The 25,711-nt window shown below is 40.6% G+C and overlaps 1 protein-coding gene across 1 annotated transcript; it reads right to left on the bottom strand.

Annotated features, from left to right (window-relative positions):
* Window positions 1–844: 844 nt before the first annotated feature.
* On the bottom strand, window positions 845–13,720 carry SCCPDH (saccharopine dehydrogenase (putative)). Its single transcript, XM_035108319.2, has 12 exons — window positions 13,426–13,720; window positions 9,887–9,999; window positions 8,130–8,210; window positions 7,620–7,749; window positions 6,635–6,684; window positions 5,721–5,851; window positions 5,107–5,224; window positions 4,434–4,553; window positions 4,294–4,350; window positions 2,915–3,026; window positions 2,127–2,208; window positions 845–1,397 (listed from the first exon to the last, which is right to left on the bottom strand). Exons 1-12 carry the CDS (start codon window positions 13,610–13,612, stop codon window positions 1,292–1,294), a joined length of 1,287 nt encoding a protein of 428 aa, XP_034964210.2. The 5' UTR covers window positions 13,613–13,720; the 3' UTR covers window positions 845–1,291.
* Window positions 13,721–25,711: the final 11,991 nt, after the last annotated feature.

Below are 25,711 nucleotides of genomic sequence, written 5' to 3'. Positions count from 1 at the left end.
ACACCTGGCTTGAGAGTAGTACATGTGAAAAGGATCTAGGAGTTTTGGTTGACCACAAACTTGACATGAGTCAGCAGTGTGATGCAGCAGCTAAAAAAGCCAATGCAATTCTGGGCTGCATTAATAGGAGTATAGCATCTAGATCAAGGGAAGTAATAGTACCACTGTATTCTGCTCTGGTCAGACCTCACCTGGAGTATTGTGTCCAGTTCTGGGCACCACAGTTCAAGAAGGATACTGATAAGCTGGAACGTGTCCAGAAGAGGGCAACCAAAATGGTCAAAGGCCTGGAAACGATGCCTTATGAGGAACGGCTTAGGGAGCTGGGTATGTTTAGCCTGGAGAAGAGAAGGTTAAGGGGTGATATGATAACCATGTTCAAATATATAAAAGGATGTCATATAAAGGAGGGAGAAAGGTTGTTTTCTGCTGCTCCAGAGAAGCGGACACGGAGCAACGGATTCAAACTACAAGAAAGAAGATTCCACCTAAACATTAGGAAGAACTTCCTGACAGTAAGAGCTGTTCGGCAGTGGAATTTGCTGCCAAGGAGTGTGGTGGAGTCTCCTTCTTTGGAGGTCTTTAAGCAGAAGCTTGACAGCCATCTGTCAGGAATGCTTTGATGGTGTTTCCTGCTTGGCAGGGGGTTGGACTGGATGGCCCTTGTGGTCTCTTCCAACTCTATGATTCTATGATTCTATGATTCTATGACTTACGAATTTTTCTGTATCCAGTGCATTCCTATGGGAAATCACGTTTCCAATGGCGCTTTTCGACCTACGAAGGTGCCTTCGGAACAGATTAAATTTGTAAGTCGAGGCACCACTGTATTAATCATGACAAGGTATAGCAGGCTGGGGAAACCTGTCTGAAGGAATGCCCACACAACTGACTCAAACTTACTGAAGCCACTTTTGCTTATTCATTACTTTCACTACTGATCTTCATAGGGAGTTAATTGGTTAAGGCACAGATTTTATAGTAAAGTCAACTTTAACAATTCTGAATAAAAATACTGTAGTTGTAATGTTTTACTGGTTTTTTTAGTTACCACAGCTAGTTCAGTCAAGCCCTTGATTCTAAAAAGCACTATTTAGCACTATTCATTTCCAGTAGTAAAAGTTCAGTATTACTCCCATTTCGAGCAACAATATGAAACATGTTTTCACATTACATAAGATTATGTCAGTATTTTATTAAATGTAGCAACCATTTGTAGCTGATCTTTTTGGTATACAAGTGCCATACGGAGATTGTTAATCATGCAGCCTTCAGGATGTTTTTTCTTGTTTCAGACTTCAGGCTGGCTAATAACAGAAAACTCAATTCCATGCTGCTTGAGCCTGTCAATAAGTTTTGTATTGGAGAATGCAGCCCCAGGAGAATAGACACCACCCCTGTAAAACAGCCACACATTTGGGGTTAGTGACATGAGCTGCAAGCAAGCTTAACACTTATTATGAACAAATACTTACTGAAAATGGGTTAAGTTCCACTCCCCCCTGTAAACCTTCAACAATTGTTTAAGTTAATTCATGAACAATGCATATAATACAGACATACCTCGGGTTCAAACGCTGCGGGTTGCGGACCGCACCGAACCCGGAAGTACCGGAACAAGTTACTTCCGGGTTTCGGCGCTCGCACATGCACAAAAGCAAACTCTGGTATAATCTATTAAGATATGAAATTTCTTAATAAATAAATATTGTGATTTACAAACGATTAAATGACCTAAAGCTTGCACCTTACAACATGAATTAAGGTCATTCGCAGATATAATGGCATTATCACTCAAGCACTTTTTCACATGTTTGCAATAACTCAACTTGACAGAAAGTTTAATGCTTATGCTGGCTGACAAAGTGAGAGAAAGGGAAGTTACTACACCACAGAACTGTGCAGTGCTTTCAATCACTTTGATGCTAATATATTATTATTTATTCAATTGTATCCCATCCTTCCTCCCAAAGAGTCCGGGGTGGCAAACAAATGAAATAGTAAGAATACAAAGTTTTTTAAAAAAGAAAGAAATGAGATATTATTACAGCCAAATAGTTTAAAGGCTGCTAGGAAAGGAACCCTGAAAGTGTAAGCTATTTCACATCAAGAAAATTAAGACTTACTTTTTAGGAAGAGAAGACTTGTCCTTCAGAAGTACCACAGCTGCTTGAACCATTGCAATAGGTGTAGCAACATAGCCAGCCTCTACAAAAAGTTGTGGGAGAGGAAAACACTTCAATTACACTCATTATTTTGACTCTTGGGCTGGGGTGTTTGGAGGTGTTTTTTTTGGGGGGGGGTGTTGCTGTTGGTGTTCTCTATCTTAATTTTAGCGCTTATGAGATATGTGGAAATTGTTCAGCAAGGTTGTGTATTTTTGACTTTTTATTTATTGTTTATGACTACTTTTGTTATTGCAGTTATATACTTTTTCATGTTGTAAGCCTCCTTGAGTGCGGTTTGAACTGTGGAAAGGCAACATACAAATAAAATTACAATTACTTCTGTTTCTATCGTTTCTAGAATTACCTTTGATTCAAGATTAAACATCTTCCTAAACACTGGGCCAGTACCATCTAGCTAGCGTTCTCCCCCAGGGCTTTACATATATGTACTACTTGCTTTATTTTCAGCAAGTATATAAGCTAAATAAACATATGACAGTAACACACACAATCTAAATCTCCCAATAACTTTAGGAACAGTACATAAAGCAATCATCTGCCCGTTTCAATCACAAATCACAGTATAATCAGAATCAAACAGCACCACTGTGCTCAGCTAAATTGAAAGCATTTCATAAAAAGCAGCCAAACCTTCCTCAACAAGCCCCTAAACAGGAAGGGCATCTGAGCAAATCTTGTACAAAACCTATATGTGAAGGTATATTCTTATACAAAATTTGCTATACCTGGTCCCTGTACTTGGGTGCAGATTTTAACATTTGGTTTGCCCAGTTGTAAATCTTCTTGTGTTCTGTATCCCTCACCAAAAAAGGTCATTTCAAAGGATGACCCTTCCATCTGTAATTCAAAAGACAAGAAAGAAACAGCACCAAATCTCTAGGCAATGCCAATTTCTATCAAACACACATTACTGCTTATACCACTGAATTTCATTCCAGTTTAACTACAGTGAACTACAACCAAAGTTGAGGGAGTAGTTTGTGCACAAACCCCCCCCCTGTAAAATGTTATGCAAAATAAGCCAGTTATTAGTACTTTACCGGACAATGGATTTGGCGGAATAGTGTGACTTGCACTGTAAAAAGTGTGGTATTTACCTTACCACCCATAAAATAAATGTGAGGTTCCAGACTGTCTTTGCTATAATAATCCACAAGTTTGGTCTCAAATACTGCTTTTAAGCTAGTTTCTGAATAAGAAACTGCAAACGTAGGTAGAAAAGGTTCATAGTCTGAATAGAGTAGATATGGGTTTCAGATTTAAGCTGATATTTTTTTCCAGTCAACTTTCATTGAAGACTGTAAGCACTGCATCCAACACAAGGAAAGATTCACACCACACACTCACCCAATATACACACCACAACAAGAGATAGGTCCACTTCAAACAAGGCAGGAAAACAAACTGTCACCTCAAGAAAGGGGTGGGTCAAAGATTCTATTATAGTGATGCCATTTTCCTGCATTCAAGCAACAGGAGGACTACTGTTCGCTTGTTCTCCTAGTGCTCACCTGAGAACTTATTGCTACATATGGGTTAAACATGTGTGCTGAACGTTTACTTAAGCACATTAAACTAGTGCGTATTCAGCTTTATGCACTTGGCAAAATAATTATTATAAAATGAAAAGGCTGCAGTGTTCTTGACTTTTGACAATCCCACCCATTGAACTCTATGGGTTTTGACTACACTATTTTGGCTTTATGCGCGATCCTTGGAATGTAACCTCAGCGTAAGTTGTGGGCTTATTATACTCCACATCAGACCATCCATCATCCCTTTCCTTTACCCATTCCACTTGAAAGACCCCAATATGCCTCCTCCTCCACAATTTCCCCAGTATTTAAACTACAAACTCACATAGAATTAAGGAATTTTCTATTGCTGCAATTAGTAAGCTAGTCCACATGTCACAATATACTACTGTACCTGATGCACAGGTATCAGGCATAATCGTACACACAAAGGTATCAGGCATAATCAAAAGAGATATAAACAACAGCCGCTTTTTACTGACACATAATAAAAGTATTCTTGTGACACTGTAATTATGTAGAAAACTGTCACATCAAAAATACAATCACCTAAGAACAAAAGTAGTTACCTGTTTTTCTGTTGGTCCTTCCTTTGTGAAATGTCCCCCAGAAAAAAATTCAGGATACTGAAATAAGACAACCAATAATAAATTCCAGAATAATAGAAAAAAACACATCAAACTTCCAAAGTATTTAAAACAAAACCTACTTTTAGCAGGAGCTTTCTTCCAAAGTTGAATTTCACAAGCATTAGAAATAAAAGGCCAGCAAACATTAGCTTAATAACAGATCCAAGACCACCCACAGTCGCGTAAGCAGCATATTGCACCTAAAAAGAAGAGAAATTTTTTATCAATGAAAAACTGTCAGTTTATGTATAATCTGTTCCAGAATACAGCTCTTAAAGAGCAACAATTCACAAAGAACCAAGCCTTGCATAGGTGACAAAGAATGAATCCAGAAATAGGCTAGATATGATTGTTAGCTTTAACCGTGGGCACTGTAAGAGCAGCTGAAGGCATTAAAAGAAATATAATGTTATTTTAGTACTACAATTACAGTAACACAAATATGTTATGATGTGGCACCATTGCAGAAGAGTGATGACAGCCTTGCTGTTTGACACTTTTTCCCATTTTAGAGAGCTACATGAATATACCCACATATGTGGCAGTGGTGACAGACATTCAACAGTAATAAGATTTTCCAGAAGCTCATAAAGTAGTAGCATAGGCCTGTAATCTTTGCAGTGTTAGGCACATGAATTCAATATGACTTCCCCTCAGGGCAACTATGCATATTATTGCAAGTTTCACAGTATCAGATTCAAAGATTTCACTGATGATAGGACATTTTTAAAATAGATGTTTATGAAAACTTACAGGTGTTTCTTTCAGGTCTGTGTGCAAATAGCGCTGAGTTCGTTTTACTACAGAGACATCTGATCCCATGAACGGAATGGAATACTGTTTAAGTTCGTTACTGTAGAATACTGCACCTCTGCAAAAACAGAAGCCAAGACAATTAAAACAAAGCTTGGCAAAGTGTGTTTGAGACAAAGCACTATCTAAAACTTGTCCTTTCAAGCACACAAATCTGTATAAAGAAATTCCACCAGAATGCTTCCTTTCAGGAAAATATAAGGCACCTACAATTACAGCCTTTAGCAAAGGTGTCATGGGCTTTGAAGACACTCAAACTCAGGACGCAAGGGAGAAACATGCTAAGAGGAAGGCACACTTAGCAAATCCACACCGTGATCAACTCCTGCCTGGAAACCAATGTCCCCACTGTGGAAGGACGTGTGGATCCAGAAATTGGCCTCCACAGTCACTTATGGACTCATTGTTAAAACCATGTTTATGGAAGACAATCTTACTCTGCTGCAAGTGATCGCCAAAGAAGGAGAAGGAGAGGGAGAAGAAGAAGGCATTCCTTCTGGAAAAATCTTCTGAGCTATGTAAACAATAAATTCTAATCCACAAAAGTAGCATACCTTCTCTTAAGCTTTCTTCCAGTCACTGGAAGGGGTTTGTGTCCTATTTGCCTTCGAATTTTTTTCAGACTGTCTTGATCTGCAAAGCCATGTATAGCTGATTTCCAGGTCCCATCATGAATGCAGGAACCCTGTTTAAATGCTATGTTAATTCAATATACTATACTCACAACACATCTATACCATCAGCCACAATAATGAAAACATACCTTACTTACACACCTGATTCAGTGACTAAATCAAAGTATAGCTGAGAGCTATGTACTTGATCCTAAGCATGACCATTTTCTCACTTCACCTCTCCTGTGCCCTTGCAAAGATTAGTGTGTCTGCTCCTCTGGCATTTATCGTCTCCTGTAGGAAGCAGGAGTGTGAATGCATTCTAGTGATGTCTAGACTAATCTGGCATTAGTTTTCTCTGGTGGCTAGCTGTGTGAAGCATTGATGAGAACACAGCATGTATGTCTGCAGGATTTTCACCCCACAAGAACCGTCTGCATAGACGGAAAGTAACCTGTTTCTACTCAAGGATGTGTCTTACTAGACTGGGCTGAGTTTAATATTGCATCTACTCCTCCAACAGTGTTCTAAAATGTTGTTATTGTCCGCGCTTTCCCCAATCACTTATTTTTAACAAATGTTAAGTAGCTATCTACCCAACATCAGCAATAAAGCAATTTCTTACCACCTAACCTTACCAAAACAGAAAGCATATGCTTAGGTAAGGCTATCACACTGGTATTGCATTACTTGAGTACTAGAAGCGCTATAGCAGAACAAGCATTAAAGAGTGATGTTCTTCTGACAGTTTTTGTAGGCTACCACTACCAATACAACAACCAGTGTAATAATTTATTTTTATCTGTCTATGATAGTCTATACAATAAACTTAGCTAATCAAGAAAACAACCAACCTCTGGTCCAGATTTTACAGTCAGGAAACTTTCAACTGCAGTTAGTGTACCTTTAGGGGAGAAAATTAATCATTAAGTATGGTTGTAACAAAGAATTAATCAGCAATTTATACTCAGCCTGTCATGGCATCAAATACAGTGGTCCCTCGACTTACGAACTTAATCCGTTCCGAATGCACATTCGTAGGTCGAAAAGTTCGTAAGTCAAAAAGCGTTTCCCGTAGGAAAAAAAATATTCAGACAAATTCATAAGTCGAGGAAACCGCATTTAAAACCGCCAACGGTTTTCGTTCGGATGTAGAAAAAATTGTAAGCGTGCGGCCATATGTCCCGTTTGTAGGTTGAAAACTACGGATGTTGAGTGATTCGTAAGTCGGGGGACCACTGTAAATGAAGATACCATGACATTGGAAATCCTGTACTGAGAAGCAACAGCTTGCTCACCATTTCATTTGAGATTCTATCAGTACTGAACCTGTCACCTTGTTTTAAGTCACACACAACCTATTTTAATGATAAGTCTTTCCAGAATTATGCAACTTATAATCAAGCACACTTTAGACGTTGGAAAAATCTCCATAGGCCATAACAAGCCCTGTTTTTACTTGGAATGTGTGCAAGCAACTCACTACAGAAATGCAGCGGTCTGTGTTATTTCTACATCCCTTTCTAGCTCCATACTCCATTCCATTCCATTAAGGAGCATAAGCTCCAAGTTTTTATTCTTTGCTAGTGCAACAGAAGGTCATGTACATTATTTTAAGATGAAGGTAACTGAAGATATTTATAACTGCATAGCTTAATACAGCAAATATATTAATACAACAAATATTTTGTAGCAACATCAGTCCTTATGAAGAATTACAGAAGAAGCAGAATGCAGAGCATATTATTATTCCTAACCACTCAAATATCATTTCAACACTCCACAAGGAAAATAATTTCTGCACACGTTATCAAAATTGTGATTAAGTTTAAGAGTCACCTTTCAAAGAGTTTCTGGTGTACAATACTCCCATATCTGCTGGGATAGAGTCAAAGCCACAGCTTCCAATAATATATACTCCTTTTTCTGCAGCTTTGTCATTGTAATTCAGATACATTCCTTCCAGGAACTGAAAGAAATGAAACAACATTGTAATGAAAAATAGATAATATTCTGTCTCAATGTTCAAGCTAAGATGATAACTTTCATAGCTGTGTCACTGACACTATATTCAGTGGCTGATGCTCCATTTTGCAACATTACAGAAGGTTATTATATTATTATCAAAACATTTATTGAGATGGATGACAGAGGAGGATCCACCACAAGCAAATTCTGTATCCCTGGCTGCTGATGCTTAGGATGGTGCAGGAGCTGCTATTCAATGGCAGTATCACAAAGCTGGACACAAAAAATAAAATTCCCACCTGCATGATGGTAAACTTGTACAAATCTGAACAATGTCTTAATACAATTGTGAATGTGGCTTGTTTTCTCAGTTTCTCATACCTGAGGTTCTCCACTGATGTCGATACAGCTTGCACCATTCTCAACACAAGCTTTCACCACAGGCTCACCAAAAAACCTGTACTGTAAGAACAAATAAAACAATTATTACTTTAATAAATTATACTATGCTACTTTAATAAAGACAGTAAGTTATCTCACTAAGTTTACATATTTGAACAAGGTTATTTAAAGCAATTTTAATTTATAATGAACATTTAATCAATAAACACAATGATTAAAACTATTTAATTCGCATTCAGATTTTAAGAAACATCTCCCTCTGCATGCAATCCTTTCCAACCTCCTCTACCACAACTACAGCATTCACATTTCAATTATTAACCTTTACTCTAGATTTAATGAGCTGGCAGAACTTTGCAACTGAGAATGAAGCAACAATGCCTTCCTCTTCATCTGCTTTCCCACAGCCTCACCACACACAGATGCAATAGGCATTGTTTTGGGGAAAAGCAGCAGCATATTTTCCACATACAGCAATTTATCAGCTATTTGCTTTACTTAATAACTGCAAGTATGATTAGTATAAACAGAGGGAAATTAATTATGGCAAGAATTATTTAGATGTTCACTACACACACTGGGTTAAGAGTCAAGGAAGAAACTGAATTGGTTCAGCTGCTATTATTAATACAGTCTTGTAGATTTTACAATGGCCTCGAAGGACTGCCAGGCCCTTCTTGCTGATTTCTAAGCTTGCAAAAAACGTAGTGGTGGAATGGTGAAACTAGGAATCACTCTGCCCACATTCTAACCTATTTAATGAAGTTACTTCACTGTCTTAATATCTGCTAGTGAGGGCTGGGCATAAGCCTATTTCACAAAGTCAAACTAGAATAATCCCTGATTTTATGCACATCTGACTTGCACAATTTCAACCATTGTAGCTGAAGGTGGGCTGAGTGAAATCGCGCAAGTCAAATTCCAAGCAAAGCAGAAAGCTTAAAAGCTTTTCTCACATCAGACCTACTTGGGTTACCTGGCACAGAAAGAGATTTTAAGCTCTCTGCCTGGCTTGCTGGGCAAGGCATGCCTGACATGCAGGCTGCCTCTAGGATGCAAAATCTTGCATGAACAACTAGCCTTCCAGAGCCAGCGCATAGAACGGGTCTTGTCCAGCAAGCATGGCAGAGCGTTTAAAAGCTCTTTTCACACTGAATAACCCAAACACTCTGGCATGAAAAGAGCTTTTAAGCACTTGGCCTTGCTTGCTAGGCAAGACCTGCTCAGTGTGCTGGCCCTGGGAGTACTGGGGGTGCGCTCTCTCTCCCTCTCACCTGCTACCGGTTGCTGCAGGGCAGCTCCACAAGTTTGACTGTACCCAATTTTTGCCTACACATATAACCCTTGGAACTGAACCCTTTTGTAAACTGAGAGATTACTGTACTTCAAATGCCAAACAACATTATTAAATTACAACCCTTTCTGATAAAAACTGCCTCATAATTACTTTTAATATCTGATCACCACTATAGAAGAGTGATATAAACATTATAAATTAATAAGTAAAAATATAGGATTAATATATGCCTTTGTTTCACAGTGGCAGACAGCAGAGTTGCCCCTTTAACTTTTATTCATCCAGAAAATATTTTGGTTGACATACTTTGAAAAGATTTATTTTTCAATGTTTGCTAAGGTAATAAAAATATTGCAATATATTGAATCTTCATTTTTAAAGCTTTTAGTCTCATGAGAGCTTTATACTTATTCATTTTCCAAAAGAGGAAAATACTTACTGGGCCTACACAGTTCAGAACAATAGCAGCTTGTTTAGCCATATTAGCAAGAGAGGATGGATCACTGACATCACACAGTATTATGCCAACTTCTGACTTCAGCTCTGTCTTCCCTGAAAATGTAAAAGAGAAATGTTATAAAAGAAGCCTGGCACTGTATAATAATTGCTCTCTAATATACCCATTGCTTTTTCTTAACCTTCATTATTTAGTTATGAATTATTAGATGAATGGATCAAACCCAGGTCATTTTAAAATCCTTTATTTTTTCAACTACAGTACATTTGCAAAATAGGTAACTTTGTTCTGATACAAATTCAAACATCCACCCCCCAAATATGCTTTTTCAGTATAAAACAACTGTGCACATCGGAAGATGGGACTTCTTGCTACAAAAGATGACCAGAAAAATCTCAAGAAATTATTGAAACCTATTTAAGAGAAATACAATGCAGTAAGTCAACCATGTAAGTGCATGTCACAAGATTATCACTATGACATTTTATTTTAGCCATTGACTTAGAAGGAGCAACAACTCTGGTTTTAAAGATCAGTTTCAATAGTGTTTTCCCCCTTAAGTACGTTTTAACCTAGCAACCTCAGCACCACACAACCTTTTTCCAAGACTGCATTTATTCATGCAATATCACCAATGCATTTTCCCAACCCCAGAAAGGCATGGGCTATAAAGCAAAAGAATGCAACAAGTACATTAATGAACCAACAAGAATTTTCACAAGAAGAATTGTGTGGGCTAAGAAATCTGAAACAATGCTTGATTCATTTATACTGAACAAGCGTGGGAACCTCCAACTAGAAAAGGCTAGCATATACAAGTCAGGACAAAGTAACAGAATCAATAGTTGGAGAAGCACAATGTCTGAAACAGCAAGAACCAGAGAACTCACACTGTCACAAAATGACAAACAACACAGAAAAAACTGACATTTTAAACAAGAAATGGGCCCATGTATGCAACTAACATTGTGATACAAGGCCCCAATACACTGCACTGGAGGATGTTTGGATGTAGCAGAGGTGTCTCTCCACTTAGCACTGCCTGACTCCATTGGTGGGGGGGGGGGCTTCCACAACTGCAGAGATCCTTATCAAAACCATGGCTGGGCAGAAATCACTGCTAGCACCAACAAGCAGAAACCCCTGAAACAAACTTTTCTAGGGTGGGAAAGAGGACCGGTTGTGCTGGCCAAGGAGGCACTAGATTTTAAGCTGGTCCAGCTACAGGCAATAGACCTTATCTGGGTGCAACTGAAATGCCTGCCTAAAGACGACAGAGGAAAACATGTAATGAAGCTGCTTCTGCCCTTGTGAGCATACGTAGCAGGACTGCAGAAGTGGCAGTGGCTCTGCAGCAGAGTCCAGCCCTGCTGCTCTCAGATGGGTGCTAGAATTGCTCCCTGAAGCTACAATTTTAAGTCATGGAAACATTCCAGTTGTTAGCAAACCAGAAATAACTATGGTCATTGGTCAGGGGGGAAAAAGGAAACAACCCTTTGCTGTAAAAAATATGTATCACAAACAGCATCATCCAGCTGGGTTTGGCAAACTTGGGTTCAATATCCCCCTCTTCTATGGCCATATCACAAATTCTTGATTTCACAGTGCAATCCTAATCCCCAGGTAAAATGGGTGGGAGAGGTTAGCACATTGTGTATCTTCCCATCGCCCCAGTTGCCAGGCATTAATGAGCATAAATTATTATCAAGCATATTTATCCTACTCTCTTGATGCCAGAGTGGCTTGCAAAGAAAAGTCAGTCCTTGCCCTCAGGCTCGCAATCAAAGAGACATGACACAACAGGAAAAGGAGCTGGGAAGGAGTAGGGAAAAAGCAAGCTCAGGTACTAATTCTTAGTTACAGAGACCCTGCAATGAGCAGCAAGAACTGAAAAATTTGGAGAGGAGTCAAACATTGCTGTTCTTTCAGCAGAGCTAATGAAGAGGATCTGCAGTTACATTTCCCCCTCTCTCACAGCCTGACAGACAGCTGGGGGAGGGAAGTTGCTGTTTATTCAGGAGCTGATGGGAACACTGTGCACTCCCATCTCTCCTTTTCCTATAGCCTTATGGGCTTACCCTGGAGTAACAATTTACATAGACTGAGGAAGCTATGCTGGAGTAAGGAAAGCTGGCTTGGGAGGCACAAAGGGGTGTGTTAAGGGTGGGAAATTGCACTCATCGCTCAATCGCTCATGGAGCTTGAACTCAGTGAAACTTACAGCACCAAAAATAAAGGTGCAACTAAATTCACCCCACAAATGTCTAGCGTACCCTGCCCACACCCCTGCCAGCAGCAGTTAGGAAACAGCTTAATTTACACAGGAGATACACAGGCCTCTTTGCCAATTCCCTTCTGCAAACAATGGCAACTTCCCAGCTAAAGTTGCTGTGAGAATAAGCACAATAAAAACCATAAAGCCCTTTGGACTTGGAAGGGCTATTATCTGGATCAGATTTGTAATAGGCTGCTATCATCACCCCTGCCCTTAAATGGGATGGAAATCCTCCAGCTTGCTTGAACTTGGGAGAGGATGGCTGCACAGTGATATGCTCCCTACACACTCACCTGCCCTGGATCAGTAAGATGGGAGGAACCACCACTCGTTCACATAGCTCCAAAAGAGAATTAGGCCTATCCTGCACGGGCCCATCCTGTCTATCAGCAACTACTGGTCATGACCAGGGCTACAGCAAGGGGGTGGTGAGGTGGGCCGCCACCAGGGGCACAGGTGATGGGGGCGCAAAATCAGCTATAAATATGTCCATAAATATAGATTATTGCCTCATAAGAAATGGTTTTAAATAGAGGATGAATTGCATATTGCGGGGGGTGGGGGTGGAGGAGAGGCGAAAAGAAGAGCTAATTTGCCCGTGGCTAGGGGGAGCAATCTGGACGGTCCTGCGAAGGGCGCAAAATCACCTAGCTACGGTTCTGGTCATGACAGCTGAAAGTCATGGCTCTATGCTTGTGGGCTTCTGCAGTCCCCTGTCCGGCCACTGCAGAGAAACAAGATGCAAGCCAGACTAGGTGGTCCTTCAGTCTGGTCTAGCAGGGCTCTTCCCCGCACAGGCTGCTGACATGGGCGACCTGGCTGTTTTGCAGTGAGCAGCCTACCCCCAGTGGGGTCCAAACTTTTTCAAAGAACGCCAGACTTGATGAAGTGAAGGGCCATGAAGACCGACCAAAGTTGTTTTTTAAAAAGGATTTAAGTTGTTGAGCTTTTATTATGATTTTACCCCAAAGATCTTGACCTTTTTTAGGGGTTGGAGTTGTTGACTTTTTTTGGATTGAAATTGTTGAGGAAATAAACTGCCGCAGGGGCCGGGTTAAACCGACCGGCGGGCCGGATTAGGCCCTAGAAACATGCGTGCGCTAGGAACACCGTCATCGCTCGCTCCCTTCCATCACCTGGAGAGAAGCCATCAGACTAAGGTCAGGGTCCGGGGCCACGTCGCCCCCGACTCCGCTTCTCATTTTTAGGGAAAGCAGCAGCAGCCCCCCCTCGCCCACTCCCTTACCCAGCTTCTCGGCCGCCTTATCGACCGCCGCCTGCAGCTTCTCTCGGTTCCTGCCAGCCACGGCCCAGCGCAGCGAGCCGCACAGCTCATCCTCGCCGGCCACCCGCGCCACCTCCTGGACCACGTACTGCCCCGTGAAGCCCGACGCCCCGAACACCACCACCTGGAAAGGCCGCCCGGTCGCCATGGGGACGCGAAGAGGGCGCCGCGCTCAGATAGCGCGAGGCGAAGAAGCGGAGAGGCGCTGCGCAACGGCTTGCAACCCTCGACTGGCGATGGGGAGGGGGCGGGGCCGCGGACAACGGTCCCAGCTCGCGGCAGCCTCACGTGACCAATACCCGCCTCCAGCGCCCCGCCCACCAGCGGCTCCGCCGTGAGAGGCGCCCCGCCCCCCGCGCACGCTTCAAACGCAGCGCCTTTGCCACTCTCGGCTGGTCCTGGCAGTTGGCCGCTTTTCCTTCCACACCCGTCACTGCCGCGCCCCGTGAGGCCTGTTTTCAGGAGACGGGAGTGGATCCGCAGAGCCTCGTTCTCCACGCGTTGGGGAGGCGACGTGCGGGCTCTGGCGACGTGCGTGCTCGTGCCTGAGCCGCATGGTTGAGAATGCTCGCCAGCCTAGCCTAGCAGAAGGCATAGCCGCGAAATGGAGGACAAATAGGCAAAAGGGCTGCATGTTGGCCTCGAAGCAAGAGCTGCGCTTCCTGAGGGCAATAATAATAATAATAATAATAATAATAATAATAATAATAATAATAATAATAATAATAATAATAATTAATAAATACATTCACAACAGCTGCTGTCTTCTCTTGGGGTCTCTCTACAATAAACATCTCGGGAAATAGGGGTGATTTAGCACAAATAGGCAGCTATGCTTGGGTGCATGGTACAGAAAGTGTGCCCAAGGGTCATGTCTAGAGCCATGTTACAAGTGTGTCTTGCTCTGAGGAATTAACCCCCCTTGGGCAGTAATTGGGTTCGAAGCAGCAGGCCAGGTAAAGACTTCTGTGAAATGAAGCACTGGACCACGTATAATACTGTTGTAAGCAAAATATGTGTTTATCATGGGATTCAGACTCCCAGTAATGGGGGTGTATTCTTGGGATAGCTCAAAACATCTTTGGTGGAGGGGTGCAACCTCTCTGGTGCTTACTTAACTGACAGGGGACAGCAAACTTGCTCAGTAACAAATGCTGGGACAGACAGCATTAGCCCTAATTTACTTTATACACTGCTTCAGTAGCTTGTGTTTGTGAAGTAGTTAATAAATCTGCAAATCATTTGTTTAGGAAATTTTTGCATTCAATTATTTCCAAAAATCCCATCTAGAGGATTCCCCCCCCCCAAAAAAAACACATCTAGAGGGTTCTGTGGCTGCTACTCATGTTTATAATTTCCTCAATAACACAACAATACAGTAATATACCGTACTCCTACGTGAGAGTATCCACTTTGCAGGAGTAGTATCCTCTCTACAGCCATGGTGCAGTGACCATATTCTCAGTGAGAGGAGAACAGAGTATTAGTAATCTGCCCAATATGATATCCTCTGAACTGCTGCAGATTTCAAGGGCAGAGAAGCATGACAGAAACTGCACATGTAACCTAGCACTAATATTTTCCAAAATAAACAGATGCAATTGCGTTCTAAAGTGCTTTAAAATTCTTGAGCCAAAGAAGTCAAATTCTATGTCAGTGTAAACAAAACATGAACATATTTCAGGGGTAAGTGCAATGTACTCCTGATACATCCACCATGCTCTGAAAGTCCAAACAAGTTTCACAGTAGGCTAGTGTTCTTGAGATGAGTTTCAAAATGTTGTAAAAGACTAATTGCAGCACCTTTAACTGCAATGTTAGAGATATAACGTCTCTATATTTAATAAATTGGTGGTGCAACAAATTACAGCCCATGGGTATGTGGGAAGTGCGTGGGTTGCAGTAGAGATTTACATTACAAAGCTGTCAGTAGGTTAACTATCAGTTGCCAAGTTTCACTTTGGGATGGCCTGTTCCTTCAGACAATTTAGAAAGATTTATGGGTATTGTTTGCTTTAATTATAGAACCCCCAACAACGAGATTACAGGAAAGAGTGTAACTTTCAATGGAAAGGAATACTTTCTGGGACTTTATGCTGACCGTATTGTTTTATATTCATCAGACCCGGCAAATGCTAGAAGGTTATTGAGTATAGAATTGGAGATATTTTTTAAATGTCTCTCGACTTAAGGTAAATTTTCAAAAATTGGAAGTACAGTAATGTTCTTTCATACTCCCCTGCAAATTTGGGAAACCTCCCAACATTTTACTAATCCCAATAGCTAGAAAAAGTTTCAGGTATTCAGATTACTTACTATAATTTAAACAAATCATATCAGACAAATTATAGCAAAGTATGGAAAATAAATATGGGCATATGACACTGGAACAAAATGAAACTTTCTCTTATGGAACTAAACTAAAATGGCACTTGTTCCAAAAGTATTATTTTAATTCCAAACATTACCAGTTTGGATCCTACCAGGCCATATGTCCAAATGGCGAACAAAACTTAAAATTCATATTTCAATCAGACATGTTGTTGTTGTTGTTGTTTAGTTGTTTAGTCGTGTCCGACTCTTCGTGACCCCATGGACCATAGCACGCCAGGCACTCCTGTCTTCCACTGCCTCCCGCAGTTTGGTCAAACTCATGTTGGTAGCTTCGAGAACACTGTCTAACCATCTTGTCCTCTGTCGTCCCCTTCTCCTAGTGCCCTCAATATCACACATTAAAATAACCTCCTTTGCTGTATCTTCACCCAACCATTGATTACAATGCATGTCAACTCAGCAACATGACAGATCTAATGTCTGGCGGCAATAAGGGAACTCAATGGAGCACATTAGAGAACTGGGAAATAGATGGTGCCCGCATAAAAGTAATAACTTCTTTTTTAAAAAATAAAATAAATTCTGCTCTTTACACTGGCTTACAAATCCATTTACACTCAACTTTCAATATTTGGACAAAATGAGAATAGGTTCTAATCCAAGGCCTCCCAAAATAAATATAGAGCTTATAATTATAGATATGTGGAAATAAAACAGTTGTATTATTTGAAATATTTTTACAAAGATGGACAACCACTTACCACTAATGAGATGCAAATTCAATTGGGAAATATTCAGATACCATGGTTATTAGGCTACCAGTTAAGGTTAAAAACAAAGCCAAGTGTAAAAGTTAATTAACCTTTGTTGTGTTGGCTTACGTAGAGATAAACCACAGGTGTGACACAGAGGTTGAAAGGACAAATCACATTTGCAAATGTGTGTTTCCTCCTTCAACTGAGGGTTTAGTTCTGTTGTAAGCCAAAAAATGAGTTAGCCAATAAAACTCAGAGACAAGAGGAGTTAGGAGTCCATTATGTTTATTGCAAAGCAATAAGGTTACAGTCGAATCTTTTCGGAATACTGCAACCCCGCCCAAAGGTCGGGCAGGAATTTATAACATTTCAGACAAAGGATTTTGATTTAACCAATCACACAAAGCATTACATCATTTAACATTTTAATATTCATCATTATCTCATTTCATATTTAATACGTATATCATTACCTAATCTAATACGCATGTGCAATAAGCATTGCTAACTAGGCCAAGGATTGCTAACTAGGCCTTTGATTCTCAATAATATGTTACATTGTGAGATAGTATGCGTGTTGGGAACCTGTGTTACGTGTATTATGTAACAATTTGTGTTCTAGCTTATGAATTATATCTTTGTGATTTGCGTGTTAGCTGACCTTCTGCTCTGGTAAAAGAATGGCATCTTGCTAGATCATCATTTTCTTAAAGCAACAAGTTCCCATAATTCACTATTATAAGCATATTCTAGGATTTATAGGGATTTACATTATCACCTTAATCGGGGCCCTTTGGGGCCCTGCTACAGTTCTAAAGAAAGTACGGTAACAGTATTTTAGGGAAGTTAGAGTTCAGAATGGCAGTTAGGAGTTAAGAAACAGAGTTACTAAGCAGTGGCTGGAGAGAGAGAGTCAAAAAGCAGGATGCTGATCTCTGTTTTGAATCCAGTGCTGTGGCTTTGGGAGATGCCAGAACCCCATGGAATGTAATGCTGGAGATCCCTCCATTGGATTTAGGTTGTATATATTTGTAAATAAACCATATATCATAAAGACATCACAGTCTCTGCTGTGCCTCATTGCCCAAAAGGGAAAACAGACCCTGGGTTAAAGCATGCCTGCAATCCCTGTTTGGCTATTGGGGTAGTGTGTAACAATACTTTAAAAATACTTCACCTTTAATTCACCATATCTTCTTTGACTTTGCTCACTCCTACATATCAAAGCGTGAGGAAAAGATACACCTGAAGCCAGAGGCATTTAACATATCTTTAGTATTTCAACAGTACAGTAATACAGCATTTTGCATGTTTGGCAATATTACTATTACTAAATGTTTATCACCAACAGGGACAAATGAACACAGCTAATTAATACATACTGTTGTGATCCAGAGGGCTGACTGAAAAGACTGCCTTGGGAAGGGCAGAGATTTCATGGATTAGTGAAGAGGAACAGTGGAATACTGTATGAAGAAGTAATTTAGGAGAGATCAAAGAAGTCAAGCTAGATTTGTTTAGGGATAAAGAACAGGAATGTGTGGAAGAGGTAGAAAGAAGAGAAACTCTGGTGGATTAAAGTAAAAAATAAAATAAAAATATGCAGGTGTTATGGAAATCACCGGGGGGACGGACATCTTTATTATAAATATTATGCATAAATGTATCATTTCGACTTGACAGCTCAGGGAAGTTACCTAGTTTTAAAAATCATATAAAATCAACTCGTTTTCTCCATTCCAACACTATTTTGCCCATGAAAAGGGACTCCAAGAAGTGCCCAGAGGTACTTTGCTGAGCTGATTGTTGGCCAAACCTAATCCCCATAATCAGACCCACCCAGGTGACAGAGGATGCAAAGCCAGGCCCTTATTGTTCTTTTTCTGTGGATACTCAAGAAGTTCCTCCCGGTACTTATCACACATTTACTTTTGCCCTGAACCATTACCCTTATGTTAATCTTGTTTACCAGTATGTTAATATTGTTTGTACCTCCCCTTTTCTGACATTTAGCTATGTAACAGTGATGTAGGAATCACGCTTTTGAAATGCATTATGGGATTCAGGTGGGAAGTTTTAAAAGTTCTTGTAACCCTGTTCTCAGTGTTCAGTCTTGGCTTGAACCTGCTGCGCAGTAATAAACTTTGCTGTTTTGCTCGTAACCCGTAACACAGGTAATCCTGAAAATTGAAGCAGCGTAAATCCTGAAAGCATAGTCAAAGGTGGTACATAAACAGTGAAATCTATGGAGGCCTAACCACACCCTCTGCTGGTTATTGCAGGTATTCTTGTATTCTTAGAGACTAATTTACTACTGTTATTTGTCCAGGGCTGGATTCAGAATTCCTGTGAGCAAAACTCATGGGATGCTTTTGTCAGAGGAAGGGTGTTCTGGAAGGTTGGTGCCCTCTCCCAAACATTGTGGGATGAGGGTTGCAGGCAGTGGCAGCTGGTAACATTTTGACTTGGTAGGGCTACAGTGTTTAACCTTGCTGTCTTCATCACAATAGGGCTTGTGAAGCACTTACTTAGGAAAGTATACAGTTACACATGTGCAGAATCAATGGCGGAGGAAGAGGGGGGCGGGGGGAGCACAGCACCCCCGGCAGCATGATCCTGGTGGGGTGCCATAGTGGCTGCCTCCCCGCCCATGCTGGGAGCCACGCCCCCACAGGCGGCACTCCACACCCCAGTACATGCGCTAGCCATGTCCCAACCTGCTCTCCGCTCCCCCCCCCCCCGGTGCTGGAGCATGAAGCTCCGCCACTGTGCAGAATGCTATTGTCTCTCCCTTTCTTTGCACAACTACTGACAGAGAAAGAGCTTCCAAGTAAGAGGGCCCAGGTTTGATTTTCAGACAAGTATGACTCACATTGCATCCTTCCTTCTACACACCTGAAAGAAATCTAAATGACAAGAAAAAGACATATATATTGATTGATTTATTTACACAAAAATAACTTCTTCACAGCAAAACCAAATGATGGAAAAGATGGGAGGATGCAATGTGAAATAGTTATTTGTCTTTCTAGTTACTCATCTTATTTCAAGCTCAGCAGTTAAGTTCCATGGCCTTTGTCCATTGACACCCTTTGAAAATTTTATTTTGAATACAACTGTGCATTCCAAAAAAATTGGATGATGCTCAGCAACCAAGCAATTGTGAGAAACAGTCCTAGGTGCCAGCACTGAAGTGGTGGACTGGAACAATTTATGGGCCAAAAACCCTTTAAAATCAGTGTTAATTTGCAAAAGGGAGAATTATTTTAAGTTAATTTATACTTAATTTGTGGAAATAAGTGATTACAAATCAGCATGTACAATGCAATCCAAGCATGGATTTATTAAAAATATGTAAAGAAGATCAGTTCAATTTACTTCATACCATAAGCAACTCATCATTTTTCTCCTGGTGGCAGCAGTTACTCATAGCACGAAACTGGAAAGGACTTGAACACTTACATATCACATGATGGCGACAGAATGTATAGATTATTGCCGTAGCTGAAAAATTGACAAAAAGGGTGCATGCCTTGAACAACACACCCGATGCAGATGATTTTTTTGAAATATGGTGCCCCTTTATAAATATTTGAATGAACACTTGGAAGACTGGCACCCACCAGCTTATGGTACAATCTGACACATTACTACTCTTCTGTTCCAGGTGGGTGGAACTGGAGAAAACTAAATGTTTGGTTCCTATTTTGTTGCAAATCAATAAAAATATTTTATATGTGTAAAGAATGACATCATACCTCTTATTTAGAAATTAAGCCATACACATGACAAATGTTTGAATTCTTGTATTGTTTACACTTACCGGTAGACATCCATTGCCAAGAAGCTAAACACACAAAAAACTTTTAAAATGTGAGGAACAGTTGCATGCAGTTTTGCTCCCCTGCAATCAGCTGAACTATTTATTATACAAATTACTTTCTTCCCCCCCTCCAAATTAAATTAACAGCCAATAGACCAGGGGTTCCCAACAAAATTTTCTCGAGGACCCCTCATCAAGCCGCTATTGTGACAAGGACCATAGCTGCCAAGTTTTCCCTTTTCTCGCGAGGAAGCCTATTCAGCATAAGGGAAAATCCCTTAAAATAAGGGATAACTTGGCAGCTATGACAAGGACCCCCATTAATTCCTAATCCTAAATCTAATTCCTAATTCCTAATCTAATTTTTCCAGTAAGCTTAACACTGATCTTGGAAGGGTTAGGTTCAAGGGACGCCGACGATTTAGGTTCAATGGACACTGACAAGATCGGTTCGAGAGTCACTGACTTACTTGCTTGAACATCAAATGCATTATCTTCCTCTTCATCTGTAGGCCTTTGTCGTTTTAACGAACCACTTTTTAACCAACGGTCCATTTTTAGCTACGTGAACTGTAGCTTCCGCGAAAAACAACGCTTTGTTTACAAACACTACTGTTTTGCAAAGAGGCAGCACGCGCCAGGGAGGAGGGAGGGGAATGGAGAAGACAGGGTACCTGCGCAGTAGCGCACAAATGAAGCCGACGAGCGCAAAGCATCTTGGGGAGGTGAGCGTTAGTAGAATGCTAAATCTGTTATCATACGAAATATATTTAATATATTTTTTATTCTAATAGCATCTTGCGGACCCCTCTGGCATAGCTCGCGGACCCCTGGGGGTCCCCGGACCACCTGTTGGGAACCACTGCAATAGACAAACAAATTATTGCTGTGGGCTTCCTATAGGCATCTGGTTGGCCGCTATTAAAAAAACAGAAAGCTGAGCTAGATGCTCCTTCAGTCTGATCCAGCAGGGTTCTTAGACAGTTCTGAACAGGACAGGCAAGGACAGGCAATGAGATATGGAAAACACAAACAGCATTCTTCTTCTTTTCTGGGACATTGTGGCCAATGAATTCGGACATATCCACATTTGAAGTTATATACCGCAAGAATACTGACCATAGGAGACCATTGGACTGGAGATGGGACAGTGACTTTGTAAATTAAAGTCACTAGGTGGCACTATGGCATTGTTTTCACTTATTGTGTAGAGAGTGTTTGTCTAAGCCTAGGTATAGGTAGGCAAAGTAAGCCCGGGGGCCGGATCCGGCCCAATCGCCTTCTAAATCCGGCCTGCGGACGGTCCGGGAATCAGCGTGTTTTTACATGAGTAGAATGTGTGCTTTTATTTAAAATGCATCTCTGGGTTATTTGTGGGGCATAGGAATTCGTTCACCCCCCCCCCCCAGGTCTGAAGGAGAGTGGAGCGGCCCCCTGCTGAAAAAGTGTGCTGACCCCTGGTCTAAGGCTGATAGTACCATGTGACTGTATTCCTGTGACCCTCTTAGGAATTCTGCTTTTTAAAATACAATGAGGTATGTCCTCTTATGCAACTAGGAAAAGGTTGTACAAAGGTTCCTATCATATGGGGGAAATTAGTCAAGGCAAAATTTTGTTGGGGAAAGAATAGATATGCTGATACCGGCAGTGAGAACATGAGGAAATAAAGCACTCCACTATTCTGCAATTACATTAATCAATAGTTTGAGAACAAATGTTACGCATTCATTTTTCACTTACAGTGGTGCCTCGCTTAACGAATGCCCTGCTTAACGAAATTTCCGCTTAACAAAAGGATTTTTTGAGCGGAGCTTGCCTCGCTAGACGAATGCGTTTTACAAAAAATTCATCTAGCGAATCGCGGTTTCCCATAGGAATGCATTGAAATTCAATTAATGCATTCCTATGGGCAAAAAAAAGTCGAAAAAAATTCAGTGCATTCCTATGGGATTCGCTAGACGAATTTTTCGCTATAAGAAAAGACCCGTGGAATGAATTAATTTCGTCTAGCGAGGCACCACTGTACATGCTTACTTACATGCTGCTTTCAAAGCAAACCCACATTGTTTTAAAAAGCCACTACATTTGAGGTGGTTGGAGAAGAGGAAGTTCACCACTCAGAGGCAATGACTCCTCCAAAGTTTGGGGGAATGGTTGCTTTTCATTTACACAAGGTACCTACTCCAGTTCCTCCATCTTGGATTGAAGACATTGATGTTATTTTTAAGCAGTTTCCCCTAATATATTTTGTTCACTTTTAAATAGATGTCAGTTGTTTGCCAAAGCAAATAATAATAATAATAATAATAATAATAATAATAATAATAACAACAACAACACTAGAGAATAATAATGGTATCTGGGATTAATTTATAGATTAGCCAAAAATAATCTGGTCTGAAAACTGACATAAAAACAATGGAGAAAAATGTAAAAGTTTTGCATTTAGGCAAAATATAATTATGAAAACTTGAATGTAGACTTCTAGAACTGAGTGCATGTGAAAATGATCTTGGAATGGTAACCAATCACAAGCTGAACATAGTAGCAATGTGAAATTGGCTGAAAAAAAGGATAATGGGATCTTAGACTGTATTAATAGAAACATTGTTTCCAAGTAAACGAGAGGGAATAATTATACTTTGCTCTGCATGAGTCAGAATACACCTGTGTCCAGTACTGGGCACCATAGTTAAGAGGGATATATTTTATTTTATTATTTTATTAATTAAATGTATATATCACCCTTCACCCAAAGATCACAAGATAAAAATACAGGATAAAAACACAAATAAAGCAAAACATACACACAAAGCAAAGCAAAACAAAACATACACACCTCAACACATTCAAAAGGCTGCAGAATATTAAACAGCCAAGGGCCTGGTTGATGAGGAACGGTTTCACCTGACGCCTAAAGATATATAGTGAAGGGACCAGGCAATTTTCTGTGGGGAGAGCATTCCACAAACAGGGAGTCACTGCAGAAAAAGTCCGTTCTCATGTTGCCACCCTCTGGACCTCTTGTGGAGGCACACAAAGGGCCTTAGATTATCATCACAGAGCCTGGGTTGGTTTATATGAAAGGTGGTCCCCGAGATATTGTGGATGGGGAACCTGCGACCCTCCAGATCTTGCTGGACTACAACTCCCATTATCCCTGATGGGCCATGGTGGCTGGGCCTTATGGGAGTTTGAGTAAAAACATTTGGAGGGCCATAGTTCTCCATTCCTGACAGAGACAAATCTGAACAGACTCAGAGGAGGGCACAAGGGAGCACTCCTCAGATCCAGGAAGGATGGTCAGATAGAAGAAAAGAAGACTTGTCCTCTACTGGACTAGGGCTATTTTAGATCTTAAATTTCCATGTGGGCTTAATTTATAGGAAGATGCCTTTCCAAATGTAATCCTATGCACATTTACTTGGTTTTCAGACATCTAGTAGTTGAAATCAGTGGTGCTTAGTTCCAAGAAGGTATTCACAGGGCTGGCCTTACACAAGGATGATATTACACTAAGACAATTCCCTAAGTGCCTGCACAACATACCCCATGTTACTGTTTTCAGATGCAGTAGGCATACATCTTATTGTACATAGAATGTGGTTTACGTTGCAAATCACAGGTCTATAATTGTAAATTATAATCCAGGTCTTGTAAATGGTAAGGTTTGTTCTTGGCTACTGCTTGTGTTTCATATGGAGAGAAACAAACCATGATCCTGAGTTTAAACATAATGATAAGCCAGACTATAGCCGATTTCCTTGCTGGTGTGGCACCAGTAAGAACAGGAGAGGTGTGAAGTGCCTGCTATTGAGGAGTGGGCACTGGCACAATAAGCTATACAGTAGTTTATTGACACCATGGTTTAATGAGACATGCAAACCAGGCCAATCAGTAAAGGCTTCAGTCAAAACACTGGGCAGACCGAGAAAACATTTGTGTGGTTTTGTATTTCCCATTTCTAGGCAGTAATGCCCCTTATCTTTTTTTAGCTTATCGATTGTAAGCTTTGCAAAGTGCATGCCTAGTGGGGAAAATACTGGAACAGAAAATTTAAAGCATATGGTGGAACAATTGTTGCCGGTATTAGCACTAGTTTCCTCTTGGAACACTTCCTTTGCAATTTCAGCTGAATTCCACCCACATTCGAAACAAAATAAAAAAAATTCCTTCCAGTAGCACCTTAGAGACCAACTTAGTTTGCCATTGGTATGAGCTTTCGTGTGCATGCACACTTCTTCAGATACACTGAAACAGAAGTCACCAGACCCTTATATATAGTGAGAGGGTAGGGAGGGGAGGGGTATTACTCAGAAGGGTGGTGGGAATGGGTGGTTGGCTGATAGGTGTGGTAAACCTGTTGACGACTGTTAATGACTGCAATTGGTCTTACAGGAAAAAGCAAGGGGTGAGATGGCTAAAAATAGCTTTATAATGTACAATGAGATAAGAATCCAATGTCTCTATTCAGACCAGGTCTCTCCCATGGTTTTAAGTTTGGTAATAAGTTGCAATTCAGCAACTTCTCTTTCCAGTCTGTTTCTGAAATTCTTTTGTAATAATTTTTAAATTTTTTATTTATTTTGTTTCAACTACGGCAGACCAACACGGCTTCCTACCTGTAACTCCACCCACATTGTCGGAGTTGCATCTTAAACAAAAGTTGAAGTAGTACTATCTGCTGCAATTCAACTTTTGTATTTACATATTTTCATAGAATAAAATAATAATTCTCACAAACTGCAGTGTATTGGAAAACATGACAAAATATGATCTTCCAGATTAGATAAATAGATTAATTAGAACAAAATCACAACTTTGTTCTTAAGTGACTGTATGGAAAATATTTGTTGCGCTCCAATAGGAGCAGGGAATGGGGCCACCATTTCTTGGCTGAAGCAGATGCAGCCCTGGACTAGGAATGGCAGAGAAATCACACAATTCCATAGAATTAAGTAGTTAAAAACAACTTACCGTAACTTTCATTTTTAAAGAGTAAGCGTTTGGGTCTGAGAGTTCCTTAATGCAGAGTGCTAGGGGTGGGGGAAGGGAAGGAACGTGAAGATGAACAAGAAATCATTCATAAATTTAATTCGCCTTTAATTCACCTAGCAATTATGGTAACAAATCTCATGGGTAGTTCAGTGAACTTTGTTCAAATGAACAAGTTCATTCCAAGGCCTGGTTGCAGGTCTGCTTGTAATTCCTTATAAGTCACTGTAAAATAATAGAGTTACTAAAATGCTTTTTGAGAACAACGGCAAATAGTTATCCAAAACACATTATTAAGGTCTACATCCTTTATTAATCACAGCACTCAAAAGACTCAATG

Source organism: Zootoca vivipara, chromosome 3, assembly GCF_963506605.1.
Source record: "Zootoca vivipara chromosome 3, rZooViv1.1, whole genome shotgun sequence".
Lineage (NCBI taxonomy): Eukaryota > Metazoa > Chordata > Lepidosauria > Squamata > Lacertidae > Zootoca > Zootoca vivipara.
This window is presented reverse-complemented; position numbering and strand designations above follow the sequence as displayed.